The sequence below is a fragment of the Rhipicephalus microplus genome, chromosome X (genome assembly GCF_043290135.1).
Source record: "Rhipicephalus microplus isolate Deutch F79 chromosome X, USDA_Rmic, whole genome shotgun sequence".
NCBI classification, from domain to species: Eukaryota; Metazoa; Arthropoda; class Arachnida; order Ixodida; family Ixodidae; genus Rhipicephalus; species Rhipicephalus microplus.
In genome coordinates, this window is record NC_134710.1 from 466,695,702 (window position 1) to 466,713,377 (window position 17,676).

Consider the following 17,676-nt stretch of genomic DNA (forward strand, 5'->3'; position numbering starts at 1 on the left):
AGAGACGAGTAGCAGGAAGCGGCGCAGACGCAAGAGACGTCGCAAAGTCGCGAGTGAGACAAGCAGCTCTACGCATGTTCAGAAAAGTTTGAGGCCTATTAGCGCAGCAAGCAGAACTAGGCATTTTGCGTCAGTGACAAAGTTCATTTGTATATGTCTGAACTGCCAGACGAAAGGAAAGGGACCAGCGGGTCCATCGCAAATGAAATCAAATGGGAGGCGCCAGGTTAGTTGGGTGCGTGAGTACAAAGTTAAGACAAATGAATCGGCCCGACATGGCACCAGTGCTAGGAAATCGAACTGGCAAAATAGTGTAGCAGGTGGTACAGAAGAACCCTCGAGCTGTAGAGCAGCCGATGACGCAACCCGAGGCGAACTTCCTAGTTGTGAGAAAACGGGTCGCAAGCGTCGCCGTAGACAGGTGAAGGGTACGCGCGCGACAAAGCGAAGGCACAAAGGAGGAAGCAAGCATCGGGGAAAAGAGGGTGGCTCATCGGCCAGTTCAGCGAAGAGGCCTTTGTGGCGGGAAGTAAGGCGCCAGCGGCGAAAGGGTAAACCACAGCGCGCATTCGCGAGACGGTATGCGCAGTGGAGATTTAGGGCTTTTCATGAAAAAGAGTGTCGACGTGGTCCTAGAAGAAAGACCACAATAGCTAAACACCGCTCGGCTAGACCAAATAGGACCCCGTCACTCTTTCCCTTGCATTGCTCGGGTTCCCTCCGCCGGATTGACAGAGGACGGCCGAAATCGCAAATGAGGCGTAGCGCTGCCGTTCAGCTTGTAGCACTTACGCGACTTTGCCTCGGGCGCCCTCGAAATCCGCCAAGTCCTCGACAACCACGAGTGCGATTGAAGGGAGGGACAACTGTAAGCTGGTGAGTGAACGGGGGAGTGTTCTTAGTAGCATGCTTTTTGGTTATTATTGGTTTTGAAGTAATACTCCTTTGTCCTCTCCCAGGCTAGTTTGTTTGGATACAGTTTTCCCTTCTAGATTTTCTAAGGGCATTGTAAATGTTTTTAGTTGAGTTACAGGGAAATGGCCTATGGTTAGGTGCGCGATTGGTGTGCTGACGCTCTTTGAATGAGAGTATGATGTCGTGCTAGGGCGCACAGCAATGTGCGCTCTTTAAAAACATGGGCTGACATGAAACTACATCCAGCAAATGAGCGTGTTAGTACACGAGTTGAATTTCACTTTGTGATTTTAGTATGCGCTCAGGGATCAGGTGAATTCTTTCGCTGAGCGTTATGTTATATCGAACGTTGAGATTAGAGATACGTTTTAAGGATTTACACAGTTCGATATCTTGAGAAAATTTACGTTCAGATGAGGGTTTGAGGATACCTAGGTGAGAGAGATATCACCTATGGTGAGGTGCGTGTTGGTATGCTAGCGCTCTTTGGATGAAAGTAAGATGTCGTGCTAGAGCGCACAGCAAAGTCATGTGCGTTCTTTAAAAACATGGGCTGACATGAAACTACATCCAGCAAATGAGCGTGTTAGCACACCAAGTTTACTTCGTTTTGTTGTTTTTGTGATCACTTAGGGATCATATATGATCACTTGAGCTGAAAGCACTGCGCTCACCAAATTTTGAGATTAGATACCTTTATAGGATTGATAAGACGCAGTTTGATCTGTTGTGAGTGAGTTTTCGTTGGTGTCAGGGTGTCCCCCAAGTAGGCACTCATGACTACGTTAAGTGTGTAATTAAGAGAATGAATAATGCTCACAGTTACCTTGAGTTGGGTTCAGGCTGCATTTGTACGAAAACCATTGTAGATAGTGATGTTTCATTAAAGTTAATGATAGATTAACAGATGTTAGTTACAACTCAGTAGTGCGGATGGTTGGAGAAAGCTAGTTGTGAAAGAGTGATTCTCGTTTATGGGGCCAAATTGTATTTGCCTTTGTGTGCTTTTTTCGCACGGCAATTTGTTCCATCTTTAGTAAGCATCTCCACATCCATGATTGTTGTAACTTTGGCGGCACAAAATTGTTTCAAAACTTTAGCGTACAGGTTTCTCTTTTGTTTGTGTTTCGAGAAGCCTGGAGGGTTGTAAGCGGGTCCAATGTGCTTGACTGCAGCATGGTATTGTGTTGTGTGGTTCGCCTTGCTGTTGTCAGTCATTGTGAGCTGGATTGGGAGTTGGTTTCGAGTTCGCAGCTGGAGAGAGAAAAGCCAGGCCATCGTCCTCGTCACCACCCATTCTCTTCGTGCCTAGCGGTTGGGAGCGCTGGCCAGCCGAGATTTTCCGGGCGGCGGAGGAGCTGTTAGGTTTGGCCTGGGGATTCGTCTCTCAATCCCTTCGACGCCCAGACGCTGTCAAGTATTTGAGTGATTATCCAGACCAGGCGGCGGGCAGAGGCAAGTCCCGTCCTTCCAGTGCGAACCCTTTGGTCGTCCCTTCAAGCAGCAGCGTGACTGATGGCCTCGTCGACTCGTCGGGCGACAGGAGGACTGGCGTGGCCGGCACCGGAGTTGACAGAGGAGCGGCGCTCCCTTTTGATCCCCAGTCACCAAGCCGACCGGCCGACTGCCTATGCTCGTCAGGCATTGTACGTGCTAGCCGGAGGGCGAGACGTCGTGTCGCCAAGACGCCGCTAACCATTCGAGAGAGGCCAACAGAGACAGCACCTTCCTGGAGGAGACCAACGGCCACCGCAAATTACCCCGCTAATTGAGCGAACAAAATCGGCGGACCCTTTGAAGTATGCTGCCAGGATCATGGGAACTCTCGAGTGGCGGCACACACACGACGCGAAAGAGCCCTGCTGGCGCCACCCACTGTGCAGTGTTCACGTGGACCTTGCATGCTCGCCTCCCTCACCTGTGTGTGCGTGATTGGTGTTCGACTCTGAGAGGAGGAGCCCGACAGGGCATAAAACGACGCGGCAGAGTGCTGGACATCGGGCTCTGAACCTTGCTCTGAACTATGTAACGTTCAACCACCACGCTCGTGGTTTGTTAAACCACTATCCCTTCTGTTCTGTAAATATGTGTAAATAGAGTCATAAACCCATGTTCTGTTCTCGTATCCTCCAGCGTGCTACTTCCTCCTTCGTCAACCCTTACAAAGTATAACAAACTGCCAGAGTTTCTTTTCTTAATTAATAAATTTTCTGCATAATGTCTTAATTAAAGACTCCATTGTTGCTATGATATGGCATGAAGGCCGTAGAGAGGGCTCAAGACTTGCACTGCTAAACATTTGACCAAGCACTACTAAAACTTTTCCCGTCTTGACAAACTACTATTTGGTACCTGGAGTGCTATCGCCGAGCAGTGCTTTTATTTCATGCTAGTCTTACTTTTCACCACTTGTGGCCACACTGATACGACAGATGGACTGTACCGCAGACCACTGGTCAAGCACAAGAAGCACCGCTCCACGATTAGAAGCTGATGCACAGACTTACTCTTCTATCAGGGGATAGTAGAGATTTGGATCCATTCCTTCCAGCCTCTGCAATGGATATCCATCACCACATGACCGCTTAGCACACGCTGGAATGAAATTACCTGGCAAAGTTGCTCCGCGGATAGGAGCACAACTGTGTGGTCATAGAAGAAAATTGTATCCTTCTTCTGCCCGAGCTCTTCTCCCTCTAGAAGTACAATGCTAAAAGTAGAAAAAAGAAATGTTTCTCATCAAACACAGCCTGGTTGATAAGATCTTACAAAAATTGGTCCAGTATCTGCATGTTACACTGCAAATATCGTCGAAAGACGATAGTCTTGCGTCTGGAGAGAGTGAACAAAATGTTTATTTGATGTTCTGCACAAGAAAATCGGTGAATGGTATTCTGGAGGCGTTGCGTTAGAGTGCCTCGAGCGTGCAGCAGAGGCGAACAAACGCATCAAATCATGTCACACGTGAAACATGAGTACTATTTGGCAGTTATCTTGGAAAACAAAGCATGCGACGTGCACGCCCGTCTCGGAGATGATAAGGTGTAGAAAGCAAGGCGACGGGTAGGTGCCACCCCCGTGTCGTCTTAGCAAAGCATTGAAAACACTTTCCTTTTCGTGCAAGCCTTTCATGGTCAGCCCAGCGTGATAAATGCTACGGTCCTTAGAATTACTTACGCCTTTTCTAGTAAAAGATGCATATACAGAATATTGACGTTTTGGTATGCTGCCTCAGATATGCACAATAATTGCTTTTTAATTGCACAAGTATGAATGTTGAATCTGGGCGCTCGGGATGGGATCGGCCGTTTGGAGTATCGCTTGGTACCGTTTAGGGTACCGTTAAGGGCGGACAAACAGACAAATGTACAGAGATACAGACCAAAATTTTTGCGTTGAAGGTCCCCAAGAAAGACTATCGTCTTTAATATTCGAGCCAGATAGTGTGGTTTCAGCAATGTCCCTGCAACATAATCTGGCACTTCCACCAATTAACTCACCATGGCATTGTACAGATGGGGGGCTTAGCACGCAGACTGCCTTGCCTGCCAAGCTCTGCTTCTGCATCGCCACCAGCTAGGCACCACAGGGAGTACAGCTCTTGCAGAGGGCGCTCTTCCAAGGGACTTTCTCCTGAATACAACAATAAGCATTGTTGTTGTTGTTATGTGATGTTTATTGGAGCAAGGGCCATTTGATGGCCAAAGAGTGCCAGGGCACGATTAAGAGTGTGAAAAATGGTTATGTTAAGTGTGGTATCGAGGTTTTGGTCGGTGGGGTAGCTTGCACGGGTCCCGAGTCGTCAGCACAAGGAAGAAGGCTCGATGCCCATCTTGACGCCTGATGCACGTGCATTGAAGATCCCATCCTCGTCGCCCAAATGTAGTATCGTGCGGCGGACGTGCCGCATGGAGAACACATGCACGATACTACACTAAGCAGCTGTACAGAGGCATAAAATTCCTCGCCCTAAAGGAGGACAAAATATATAGGTATTAAAATCATGAGAATGACATGTTATGCGTGCATTGAAAATGATCGGCGAATGGTTGCAAAAATACAATGAGGAAGAGATGGACAATAGCACGCGTGCCTACTCAAAGCCTTTGTGGCCAATGGCAGGGAGGCCAGTGCTTCCTGTAATGTAGCCACTGCAACAGGGACCCCTGTTCAGAGGTCATGCTGCGGAATACCAAGGTAGATGTAGTGAAACCAATGAATATAATTTAAAAACAAAAAGAGTGAATTGAGTTTAAAAAGGGGATCTTTACTGATAAAGATTGCTGGCTAAAGAGGCATTTGCTCTCGGTGCGGCAATGGGAAATTCTTTTTTCTGATAGGGTCTAGTTCACTGCATTATATTAAATTATGAAGCAAGGTCAGTGGTTCGCTACATTTCGCACACATGGGAGGGTCACCGCCAGACAGAAGGTATGAATGTGTATGTACTGTGTGTCCTATTCTGAGCCTTGCAAGTGTAACTTCTGTATAGTGCAACTTTGACACTGGCAGCTAGTTACCAAATTGTGGCTTGATAATGTGTAGTTTATTCTGTGTGTGTAAATCTCATGTGCTCTGCCAGTAAGCTCTGAGCTTTTGTCTAAGGTAAGGTTTTAGGTAAAGCACAGGCATAGCTACAGACATATTGGTGTTTTCCTTGGCGGATGCAGCTAGCTGATCCGCCAACACGTTTCCTTGTATCTCGCGGTGCCCTGGCACCTAGCACACTGCGACATGTTTTCTAAGTGAGTAAACTGTGCACAGAAGTGAGTAGAGTGAGACAAAGATGGTGTTTTTTATCTCTTGAGCATTTTGTGGGCTTTTACTATGCCTAGGGAGTCTGTGTACTGCACTTTGTAAATTTAGTTCTTTTATGCGTTTTACGGCTGCAAGTATCACGTAGGCTTCTGCTGTAAAGATGCTGGTGTTAGGATGCAGAGTGCCGGCATCTGTAAAGGATGGACAAACCGCTTTGTGATGAGTCTTTGAGGCATTTGTAAATAATTCGAGACATGAATATTTACCCTGTAGTTCAAAAAAATGTGTGCAGGTATGTGCAATGGGTACGTGCTTGGTAACTTGAACAACTGATATATTACAGTCTATGTGCTGCTACTAGCATGGCGGGACATATGGAGCAGGGGCAGCCAAATGGTGTTCTAGTGGCTTGCCGGTTTCTTTAGCTAGACTCCTCCCACGAAGTGCGTAGGGCTGTCTCATGGCAGGGAGATTATCAAAGTGGACAGAACTGGACATATCACTGATAGTGTAGTGTAAGTGGCGTTTCTTATTCGCTTGTACTTTGATAAAGTACACAAGAAATATTAAGCCCCTTTGGAGATCTAATGCCAACTCGTTCAAGTCAAGATACACGTTTTCGACGGGGCTAGTATGAAAAGCCCCCGTAGAAAGGCGAATGCATGTGGTGCACAGGGTCCAGCATCTTCAAAGCGCTTGGCGTGGCAGATAGATAGATAACAGCCCCATAGTATAGGCGTGTTCGAATGAGGCTTTTATAAATATTGAGGAGGCAGTTGTTGTCACTACCCCATGTAGTGGGTGAGAACACTTTCAGGATATTCATGGTTTTTAGACACTTGTTTACGGATAGGATGTGAGATACAGATGTTAGTTTACTATCTAATATTAGGCCCAGAAACTTATGCTTGCGCTTTACGGACAGACATTCACCATGTAGGTAGATGTTGGGGTCAGTGTGAATGCCTCTCTTTCTGGAAAATAAGAAGCAGGTGCTTTTCTGTGGATTCAGTCGAAACCCATTTTTCTCCGGCCATTTGGACACCTTGTTTAATCCAAGTTGGGCCTGCCGCTCGCACGTTACGAGATTGCAGGATTTAAAACAGATCTGGACGTCGTCAACATATGTGCAATAAAACATACTGCGTGGAATGTAGGAATGCAGGCTATTCATTTCTATATTAAAAAGTGTGCAACTTAGTAAACCACCTTGCGGCACTCTAGTCTCTGGGACGAATGACCGAGAGAAGACATTCCCCACCCGGACACGGAAGGTACGATTGGGCAAATAGCTTTTGATTGTTAGCATGCTACCTCGGACACCTAAGCGTGAGGGGTCTCGCGGTATGCCAAACCACCATGTCATGTCGTACGCCTTTTCTATATTTAAGAATACAGGAAGAAAAAATTGTTTATGAATGAAAGCACTGCGAGTTTGTGCCTCGACGCGTAATAGATGATCAGTGGTGCATCTACCCTTACGAAATCCGCACCTATAAGGATCCAGTAGATTGTTTGTTTCCAGGAAATGTAAAAGCCGGCGGTTAATCATAAGTTTACACAGGCAGCTAGTGCGTGCAATTGGCCTGTAGCTTTTAACGGATGATGGATCCTTGCCTTGCTTTAAAATAGGAATAATAATGGTTTCTTTCCAGACAGAAGGAATGTCGCCAGAAAACCAAATGGCATTATACAAGGAAAGAAGCATTTTTTGTGTTGCAGAGTTCAGGTGTTTTAGCATTTCATATAGTACTGTACTCGGTCGGAGCCTGGGGCAGATTTATTGTGGCAGTTTAGCGATGCCTGTAACTCAGCTAAGACGAAAGATTTATTGTATGGTTCGTGTTTTATGAATATGCGCTCTAGTTTTTGTTTTTCGATGATTGCTTCGTATCACTGGAACGATGTGGTATAGTGCGACGAGCTGGAGACCTGTTCAAATTGTGCCCCAAGAGAGTTTGCCAGGTCCTCCAAGCTGTCTCCTTGCGTGTTCACAAGAAGAAGTGGGTGCGATTGCCACCCTACTACCTTACCCATCATGTTCCAGACTCTCACCTCCTGTGTATATGAATTAATTCTGGACGAAAACTTATGCCAACTTTCCTTTCTCGCCTGTCTGCGCATTCTTCTGCCTTGAGATTTTATGTTTTTAAAATTGTCAAGGTTTTTGGCTGTTGATGAGTTCCGAAGCAACCTCCATGCTTTATTTTGCTTTTTTCGAGCATTTTGACAATAATTGTTCCACCAAGGAATGCGTCGTTTGACAGACAGTCCAGTTTTTGAGATACTTTGCGTCAGCATCAATAAAAAATGTTGTGAAGTATGTAGTCGACAGCTGCATCTCAGCTTAAGGCCCACATGTCGCTCCAGCTTAAAAGTGCATCTTTTTTAAACTGTTGCCAATTTGCTTTTTCAATCTGCCACATAGGAGCCCGTACAAACGATTCCTTTTCTTTTGGAACGCACAGAACTATTGGAAACTGGTCACTTCCGTTAGGATTCACAATAACTTTTCAGTTAAGTTGGGGAATAAAAGCTGGAGATGCTATGCTGAGGTCTACAGCAGAGTATGTTTGACTTGCGAGGAATTTATGTTGGTTCTTTCCTATTCAACAGACATGCACCGAAAGAGAACAAAACCATTCGATTAGGCGATCTCATGCATTGAAGCGAAGATCATCCCATCGACTGCTATGTGCATTCAGGTCCCGAAGGACCAGGTAAGATTCTGGCAGTTAATCTATTAGGGACTAGAATTCATGTTTTTCAAGACGTACTGTGGAGGTACGTAAAGGGAGCAGATGGTGATGAGTTTGTTTAAAAGAACTGCTCGAACATCCACTGCCTCAAGGGATGTTCGAAGCAATATGTGCGTACATGCCAAGCCTTAACTATAATGGCCATACCACCGGATGATGCCACAACATCGTCCCGGTTCTTTCTGAATATAACATAATGGCGTTGAAAAATGGTGTTCTTGGATTTTAAGTGTGTTTCTTGTACACACAGTGCTTTTGGCGAGTGTTTGTGTAAAAGTTCTTGGACATTGTCAAGGTTCCTGAGAAGGCCTCTGACGTTCGACTGTATAATTTGTGCGTTCATGATAAAAGTAATGTAGTGCTGTGTGTACAAAAAGCGAGTGGCTGTTTAGGCAGAAAGTTGGAATTCAAGTAACAGGGTAACACCAGGCCCCATAGGATTTTTTTCGAGCGTCCAGTGCGAACGGACGTGTTTTTCTGAGCTCTTGCGTCGACGAGAGATGCAGCAGCATCTCTGTCATTTTCAAATGATTGCTGTCAAAGTACTGCTTCAATCCTCCAAAATTTTACACTCTTCGACAGATCTCATCGAGAGGATTTTACTCAGCCCATTTTTGACCTGGTAGGCCCATTTTTCACCCTTTTTAAAGGCTTTTCTGCGACCGGGCACCCGCCTGTGCGGACAAAAAGGCGTCATGTCGGAGGCGATAGTGGTGGACGGGGAAGTTATTTCCCAAGAAGACGCTAACAAGCCGGGGTGGCAGACCGCTTTGGGCAAGAATAAGCATTATCCACAACAACAAGCGTCCGCTTCTTCTCAAAGTGAAGGAACGGCTGGCCATCACATGGCCACCGTGAATGGCGTCGTTCGGAGTCTTGCAGCCGCCTCGAGGCTTCTCTGATTGCCAAGGAGCCATAGTCGAGTCACAGTACGACCGAAAGGAGGCCTGGATCTCAAGAAGCTTAGCCTGATTCGTTTAGCCCAAGCCCTGGAGACGGCAGCAAAACTGTCTCTAGAAGAAACACTGGAGGATATCGTCTGCCCGAACATAACTCAGAATATTGTTGCGGTCTCTACCCCAGCGTCCCACAACGCGGGCACCTCTGCGGCGCTGCGTGTCATTCATTTTGGTTCGACTGACTATCACGTTTCGGCCTACACGGCGGCTTCTGGCGATACCTGCAAAGGTGTCATGTCATCAGAGGCGACAACAAGGACATTGATGAGCGACAGCTGGTGGCGATGATCGTGAACCAGTGCAACCCTAAAGCCAAGGAGGTGCATCGCATCAAGAAAACGCCTACCGTCGTCATTCTCTTCAGTGGTCTCAAGGTACCCAACTATGTTGTGTGTGGTATGAGCATGCTACGGTGTATTTTGTACAGAAGACCGACTGACGTTTGTTATGGGTGTGGAGCTCTCGGCCATCGTGCTGATGCCTGCCCAATACCCACGAAAAAAAGTGTGCCGTGAGTGTGCTGTCTACGATCATGCGAACGATCAACAATTCCAGCCAACATGTGTCTTGTGTGTGTGTGTGGGGGGGGGGGGGGGGGCACATCTAACGGTTGACAAGTCCTGCCAGTATTGATTGCAAGTCCCCTACTTGGTAAGGCGATGAAGACAGCGTATAAAGGGCACCAAGAAACGCAGGCACCACCAAGAGGGTCTGATATCATGGGATTCAAGTAAGGCATCAACCTCGAGGATGTGTTCTCCCTCGCCAGCTGTTGAGTCACAGCCACTCAAGAGGACGCTCTTGCTCTAAGAGGTGCACTAACTCCAAGGGGCACTCTTACTCCGAGGAACGCTCCCCACTCGAAGCTACTTCCAAGAGGCTCCCAAGACCTGTACAGATTGTGCCAAGCCCGGCGCAGCAGCCAGCACAGCTAATGTACGCGGCACTGCCACAGCAAAAAAACCCTAGGATTGCATTCTTACTTCAAGAGAATGCTAGCATAAAAGTGCAGCTTCTGCAGATGAGAGCAGAGTTTGAAGCTCTCAAGAATACAGCACAGGCCCCGGCGCAGTCTTCGTCAATGGAGCAGCGGCCGGCTAAATGAAGGAGAGGTATGGAAAGAAAGATAGGGGCAGCTCCTGACTTAGACGTCTTGGGAGTAATCAAAGATTTATAAAAGGCGGTAGCGTGGCAGGCGGAACGCTTTGTAAAGCATGTAAAGCATGTAAAGTTGCCATGATTGAAAGCACACTCGCTCCAGTAGGGAACTCTTTCGTCCCGGTAATGCCTGTCTCACTTGTTCCATCTGCGAGCTCCGGTACGCCAATGGATCAGGCTCCCGTCGATATATACATGCCGTTAAGTCGGCAAACCACTAGTAGCAGCCGTGGCTCCCAACACAACTGAATTCGTCATTTGGCAGTGGAACTACGAGGGTTCAGGAAGCGTAAGGCCTCCCTCCAGCAGTACATTGCTTCATTGGCAGTTCAGCCGCATGTGATTACTTTACAAAAAACCATTGACACGGCGGTTGCCTTATATCCTTTAAGAGGGGGTCAATGTGGTCTGGCTGTCTTGGTTTTGAACAAATGCGCCTTTTTAGAGCACACGTTTGCGCTCGGCAACTCTACTTTGGAGGCTCAGCTGGTTGAAATTATTCCGAATAATTGGCTTTAGTGCCGTATATTTGCACTGAATGTTTACCGCAGCCCTTGCAATCACAAGCAGGTGTTCTCCTCAGTGGTCCCAAAGGCCTGGGAAGTGATCAGGCCGGGTCTCTATACCCTTGCCGGGAAGGCCGGGTATAGAGACCCGGCCTTTCCCTTGCTAACACCCTTGCAGGCAAGTCACCGCTCGTAGTTATCGGTGACTTTAACGCACCTCATCCTGCCTGGGATTATCCAAAGGCCACTGTTAAGGAGAGAAACCTTGTTAAAGTTATGGCCGACTGTTTCTTGGAGCTGGTCACGGGCCCTCAGTTCCCAACTCGGTTGGGCAATTCTGTTTCAAGAGACGCCACTCCGGATCTGGCATTCATCAGAAATGCCGGGAGAGCTCAGTGGGCTAACTTGCAGGAAAGCCTGGGAAGTGATCACTTCGTCCTCGCAGTCACGCAGGAAACCCGGGCGGCTCCACCTAAAGAGTACAGGGTGACGGACTGGGATGAGTTCAGGAAGCGCTGGAAAGCTGATCAGACCGAATATGCCACGTTGAAGGAACTCTTTTCTCGACTCATGGAGAATGAGCTCCTCGCCACCAAGACTGTCCAAACTGACTTACAGGTGGATACAATGGACTCGCGTCTTGCACATTTATTGGAGGCTAAAAGATTGCTGGTTGAGAGATGGCACACGCAGAAGCTAAATAGAAGGCTCCACAAACGCATACCTCTCCTCAATAAAGATATTGAGGATTATAGTCAGGAGCTTTCTAGGCAGCAGTGGAAAGATGTTTGCTCAAATGTAGATGGGCAAATGTGCACCAGAGGTAAATGGAGTATCTTAAAGATACTACTCGATCAGACAAATTTCAAAAGTAATCAGAGGTTGGCAATTGACCACTTATTTCAAGCACAGCGGAGCAGTGGGGTCACCGAAAACACTTTACTCAAGGAATTGGCAGAGCGATACCTTTCACTTGGCCTCCCCAGGGACTGGGATTACTCGGTCTACCAGGGAAGGCCGCTCAAGGAAATCGACTTGCCCTTTACGAACCTTGAGATCGAAGAGGTGCTTTATGTGCTTAATAGCCGCTTAGCCCCTGGTCCAGACGGCGTTACAAACAGGGTACTGCGCAATCTCGATGATAAGTCAATCGCTAAGTTAACCGAGGAGGTCAATACCCTCTAGACAGAAGGTCGCATGTCTGAGGCCTGGCGGACCGCCTCGTTAATACTCATTTCCAAGCCGGGCAAGGTACTCGCCATGGAGAGCCTACGCCCCATTTCCCTCACATCTTGCGTGGGGCAAGTGATGGAGCATGCTGTACACAACAGAGTATCTCAGTATATAGAGGATAAAGAGCTTTTTTCGTACAACATGGTAGGCTTCTGGCCGAGTCTCTATACCCAAGATGTGATGCTGCTGATTAAGGGGCAAATTATTGATCGATATAGCCGAGATGTTTGAGGAATATTGGCCCTTTATCTTGCCAAGGCCTTTGATACGATTTCACATCAGCTCATATTGGAGGAGCTAGAGCGCATGGGGTTAGATCCCAAGTTCGATGCCTATGTTCGCACCTGCCTCAAGGACCACAGAGCCACCATAAGGATTGGCAAATTAAAATTCGAGGCCTTCACCCTGGGTGCGAGGGGCATGCCGCAGGGAGCGGTAATTTCGCCCCTCTTGTTCAACATAGCCATGAAAGGCCTCTTGGAGTGCCTCTCCACTGTAGCCAATACCAACCACGCCTTATATGCCAACGACATTCCAGTCTGGTGCATGGGTGGTTCAGATGCTGAAGTGGAGGAGGTGCTCCAATCAACTTTGTCTTTCACAAAATGTTTTCTGCAGGGTACAGGGCTTCGGTTATCCCCCTCTAAATCGGAGTTGCTTCTATATCGACCAGTTAGACCCCGAAGAAGACACGAGTCACCGCTTGAGCAGGTGCAGATTACGATAACCACACAGGATGGGCAGTCGATTCCTAGAGTTAATTGTATTCAGGTGCAAGGCTTCCTTCTCGAATCCAACAGCAGAAATTCACAGGTTTCAGCTCGCATCACCTCCAAAACGGAGAACATGCTCAGACTAATATTAAGGGTTTCAAGCAGCAGCAGCGGAGGACTGAAGGAGAGCAATCTCCTTCGACTCTTCCATGCATTCCTCATGAGCCACATTAATTACGTGGCATCCTCGCTAAATTGGTCTTAACACGAGGAGGATAAACTCGATACTTTAATGCATAAAAGCATCAAAAGGGTACTGGGCTTCCCCATGAGCATCGGCACGGACAGGCTCATGTCCTCTCGGAGGTGACCCTCTCGGAGGATAACACCCTCTCGGAGGTGACCGAGGCACAGACACTAGCTAAGATCGCGCGGCTTTCCTCCACAAAAGTGTGGCAGCGTCTCCTATAGTTGCTCGTATATCATCACACGACAGGAAAGGAACAGAAGATCTCATCACAAACAATAAAGGGCTTGTACGAGGTGGCACCCTTCCCTTGTAACGTTCATCCCCAGTACAACGTTGGCCGGTGAAAGGCACGGGCCAAGTCTCTCCTTGATTTTGTGGCTAGGTCTACGGGCAGTGTAGCTTTGGCCGATGCGGCACAGTATGGCCGCTCCGATTGTTTTGCGGCTGTGGTCATTGATCATCGTGGTCATGTACTCAACTAAGCTTCCGCGAGGAAATTGTGTGCCTCCATAGCAGAGCAGGTAGCGATAGCCTTGACAATAACAGACCATTCGCATCCAGAGATACTGACTCCAGGGCTGCCACCCAGGTTTTTGCCTCGAGGCTAATCTCCAGCTATTTTAAATTCCAGGGGTACAGTAGGCTACCACACAATCACCTGGTTTCCAGCCCACATGGGCTCAGACATGCATCCGACTCTTCCCAACGCCTACGAACTTGCCCATAACCGTGCATGAGAAATCACGTGCTGCGGTGGCCCGGGCGGGTACAGAGATGGGTTCGCAGATAACTTTAAAGATCCACTTGGCACCTTTAATGAAGTGAATCAGTTGTCTAGGCGGAGGTACCCGCTTCTACATTCTAAGCTTACTCGGCCGCAGTCGTCGGTTCTTCGGATGCTACAGGCAGGTTCATTCCCGTCTCGTAGCACATTCAGCCACTTTGCTGATGGCATTACTCCAGGATGCCCTAGTTGTGAGGCACATATCTGCACACTCGCTCACGTGCTCTGGCAGTTCCCGGTATTACATGGTGCAAAGTTCAGCACAGAACAAGACTGGGAGAGGAGGGCTCTTAAAAGCTCCGAGCTCTCAGTCCAATACTCGGCAGTCCAGGAGGCCTGCGAACGGGTGGAGGGCCATGGTCTTCCAGTCCTGCCGTGGACGCGACCAGCAACTGCGGCGGACTCCTCTTAGGGGGTGTCTGACCAGTTCTCCAGGACCAAATAAAGTTCAATTCACTTTAGCAGGCCCCGTTATTTGTTTTTTTGTTTTCTTGGTGTGCTCCAAAAAAACATGTTGCTCTTTCAGCACCAGAACCACACACATTTCCTTTTTCTGGTTGCCAGTATTTTTGTGTGAAAAAATATGCATCCAGCAGCAGAAAAATGTGAGCAGGCACACAAAAGCTTCATGTGACAGCTGTACAGTAGCTTCACATATGCCAATAAAGTTTGCACACGTGCCGAATAGTCAAACCCACTTATAACGTTCCCATATATGATGAGCTATTGGCTAGATCGACCATATTTCAGTGCACATACGATTTTTCCTATGCCACCCACTGAAACAGTGTTCAGGTATACATAACATTTTTCAATGCCTCCTTCTTTTACAAAGAACACTTCTGATACAGTCATAGTGAAGGTATGGTGCATACAAAGCAAAAAAAAAAAAAAACAGTTGACTTGGGTCTTCCAAGGCAAGAGAGAGGTGTGCACTTGTGCAGGAGGTGTTGCTTCAAAACACGAAAAGGCTTATTAACTTTTCACGAAAGGGATTGACAGCACTTTAACAAAAATGTGCAGAGAAAAAAAAACTGACTGGTCGCTATTAAAAAGGGCATGTTCATATACAAAATGATCTACTGATATAAATTTTGTAGCATTCGTTTCGACTTGGTTATCAACGTATTTGACTGTATATCAAAAGTAACATTTTGTTATGCTTAGGCTGAAGTTTGCCACAAGGCCCTTCTCATGGGCTTGTCCTAGTTAGCTTCGTCGTCAAGCAAGAGATGTAGCTAAGCTCATCCAGTGCCTGGCAAGGAGTGAGGTTACGCGGGTTACTACCACTCTTGTGGCTGAATGCCGATAGCGACAGTCGACTCTTGAGGAGGCAAGTCGATTGTCAGAGGCACCACATTTGCAGTACAGTTGAATCTCGATAATTGAAACTCGAAGGGGCCCGAAAATTTGTTCGAATAAAAGAAGTTGGAATTAATGAAAGCTAAATAAACCGAAGGCTCTTCATGCAGTGGCGCATATGCATTGAGCTAACACACAAGGGGGAAGTTTCACAAGACTTGCATTTGTTCACAAATCACAGGACATCCGTCAATAATTGAAGTAATCGATAATGCGCGTCTGCACACATTTACCTTGCAGCGACTAAAATCAATATCACACGCAGCTTGCAAAGCATTTCTACTTTGGCTTCAGCATTCTCCTGGCAAGAGCGGAAATGTCTAGCGTCGACACTTTCTAAAGACAGTGGTGGTAGTGGTTAGAAGAAGAGAAAGGCACCTAATTTCTGCAGCCCAGGTAGGGAGCATGGCGCAGTGGACAACAACGACTGCGTAGCGGAGCCTCCCGCTTTCCGCTACGCCGCCGCTGCATGGCTAGGGCGTGATGATGATGATGTATGATGGATTGTGGTCCTGCCCTTTGTAACGGGTAGGCAGCTCTCAACTGCCTTAACCAGAAAAAAAAGGAAAGAAAAAAAGGGAGACGTAGAGAAAAGAGAGAGAGACAGCGAAAAACAAAATGTGGCACACACACATACACACACACAAAACGAGTTATCAGGTTTGCAACAGCCGGCCAGTGTCTCCTTGCAGACCGGCTACATTGTCTAAAAGTCTACATTGTCTGTGCGTCAGCACTGTCTGCGTGTTTTACGTCACCACTGCACCAATCTCTGTTTTGTGACGTGGACCGCTCTGGCCACCGCTGTGCTCTTCTCCGTATGTCTTCGGAATCCCAGTGTCAGCGGGAAGGTGGTGCCCTCTAGGTGACCTGGGCACAAGTCAGCGCAGCGGAGGACGATGTGTTCTGTGGTCTTCTCTTCAGTGTCACATATTTGACATATGGCCCGGGCCACGTCCGCAGATGTGTCGAACCTGCGACATTATGCCAACGTACGCAGCGCTCCTGCACGTGCCTCAAAAAGGAGTGCGCTGCCACCGCTGTTATCATAAAGGGGCTCCATGCTAATGTCGGCCTTGTGAGTGCGCTATGTGAGCAGTTTGGATTTATCCTCCATGGCACGCCGCCACTGCTCTGTCTCCTCCTCACACATCTGTGCCTTTACTGCATGGGCCCACTTGTACATCTTGTCCTCAATCACAGGGTTTGCAGAGAAGCCAAACTTTCTTTTCAGGCTGCCCAGGCGCCTGCACCATTGCGTTTGTGTGTCGGTTAGACTCGCATATCCGAACAGTCGCATGGGCCACCGTTCGTCGTGCATGAGTTGCAGGCATCCTTCGTAAGTAGCCTCACTTCTCGCCTCGCGCGCCTCAAATGAGGACCATCCCAGGTCACCCTGAATGGCCTCTAAGGCAAGACGCCCATGGCATCCAAGGGCCATACTGCCCACCTCCCGCTGGTCACGCTCCAGCCATTGCCTGGTTGTCACAGTGAGGCACAGTATGGCATTGGCAAATGTGAGGCCTGGGCCATGAACAGCCTTCCACAAGTCTCAGATAAGAAGGAAACGGTTGCATCCCCATAGGCTTTTTCGGTGCAGCACGTTTGCTGCTCTCTGCGAAGTCTTGCACAGATTTATTTCATGCGCCCCCAACAAGTCACTGCAGGTGCTCAATACCACCCCGAGGTACCGATATTCAATGGCCCACTGTATCTGATCTCCTCCTGGCAGGTATATGTTGGCATTAGGGTGGGAGCCTAACAACTGTAATGCAGCAGACTTCTTTGCCTCGAAGGCCAGGTCCAGCTGGTACAGATGGTTCGCAGCGAGGGTGACCAGTTGTTCCAGGTCCGTTGAGCTTTCGGCTAGCAGGACCAGGTCGTCAGCATAGACTACCTGGCAGCTTCCAAGTCACAGGCATTCCATCGTACAGGTGGGTGAATAAGAAGCCGATACCAGATGCTAGGAGCATGTGTTCCAGTCCAGAAACAAATCATGTATAGCAGGGGTGAGAGGGGACAGCCCTGCTTAAGTCCTCGTGTTACCATTACTTGTCGGGACTGGGCTCCGTCAAAGCCCACTATAACTGAATTATCTTTGTACAACCGACGCATTAGGCTGACCCCCCCCCCCCCCCCCTCTGACATTCCGCCATCCGCTGGAATAGGGATTCATGTGGGACACTGTCATATGCCTTAGCTACGTCAAGAAAGCAACCATACAGGTTTCTGGACTCCTTGTGAGCTACTGCTATGGTTTGTATCAGCACGAGGAGGTT

The 17,676-nt window shown here is 48.0% G+C and overlaps 1 protein-coding gene across 4 annotated transcripts in view; it reads right to left on the reverse strand.

The window, feature by feature from the left end:
* The window catches only part of LOC119160826 (TBC domain-containing protein kinase-like protein), a 146,235-nt gene that overhangs the window by 97,769 nt on the left and 30,790 nt on the right, over positions 1–17,676 (reverse strand). For all 4 annotated transcript variants that reach the window (XR_012887714.1, XM_075880743.1, XM_075880744.1 and 1 more), the window contains 3 exons: positions 4,416–4,548; positions 3,526–3,625; positions 3,423–3,469 (listed from right to left, as the gene is read on the reverse strand). Coding sequence is in view for 3 of the 4 variants with exons in the window: in XM_075880743.1 (XP_075736858.1) it covers positions 3,423–3,469; positions 3,526–3,625; positions 4,416–4,548 (280 nt within the window). In the remaining variant the exon portion in view is untranslated. The remainder of the gene's footprint in view (positions 1–3,422; positions 3,470–3,525; positions 3,626–4,415; positions 4,549–17,676) is intronic.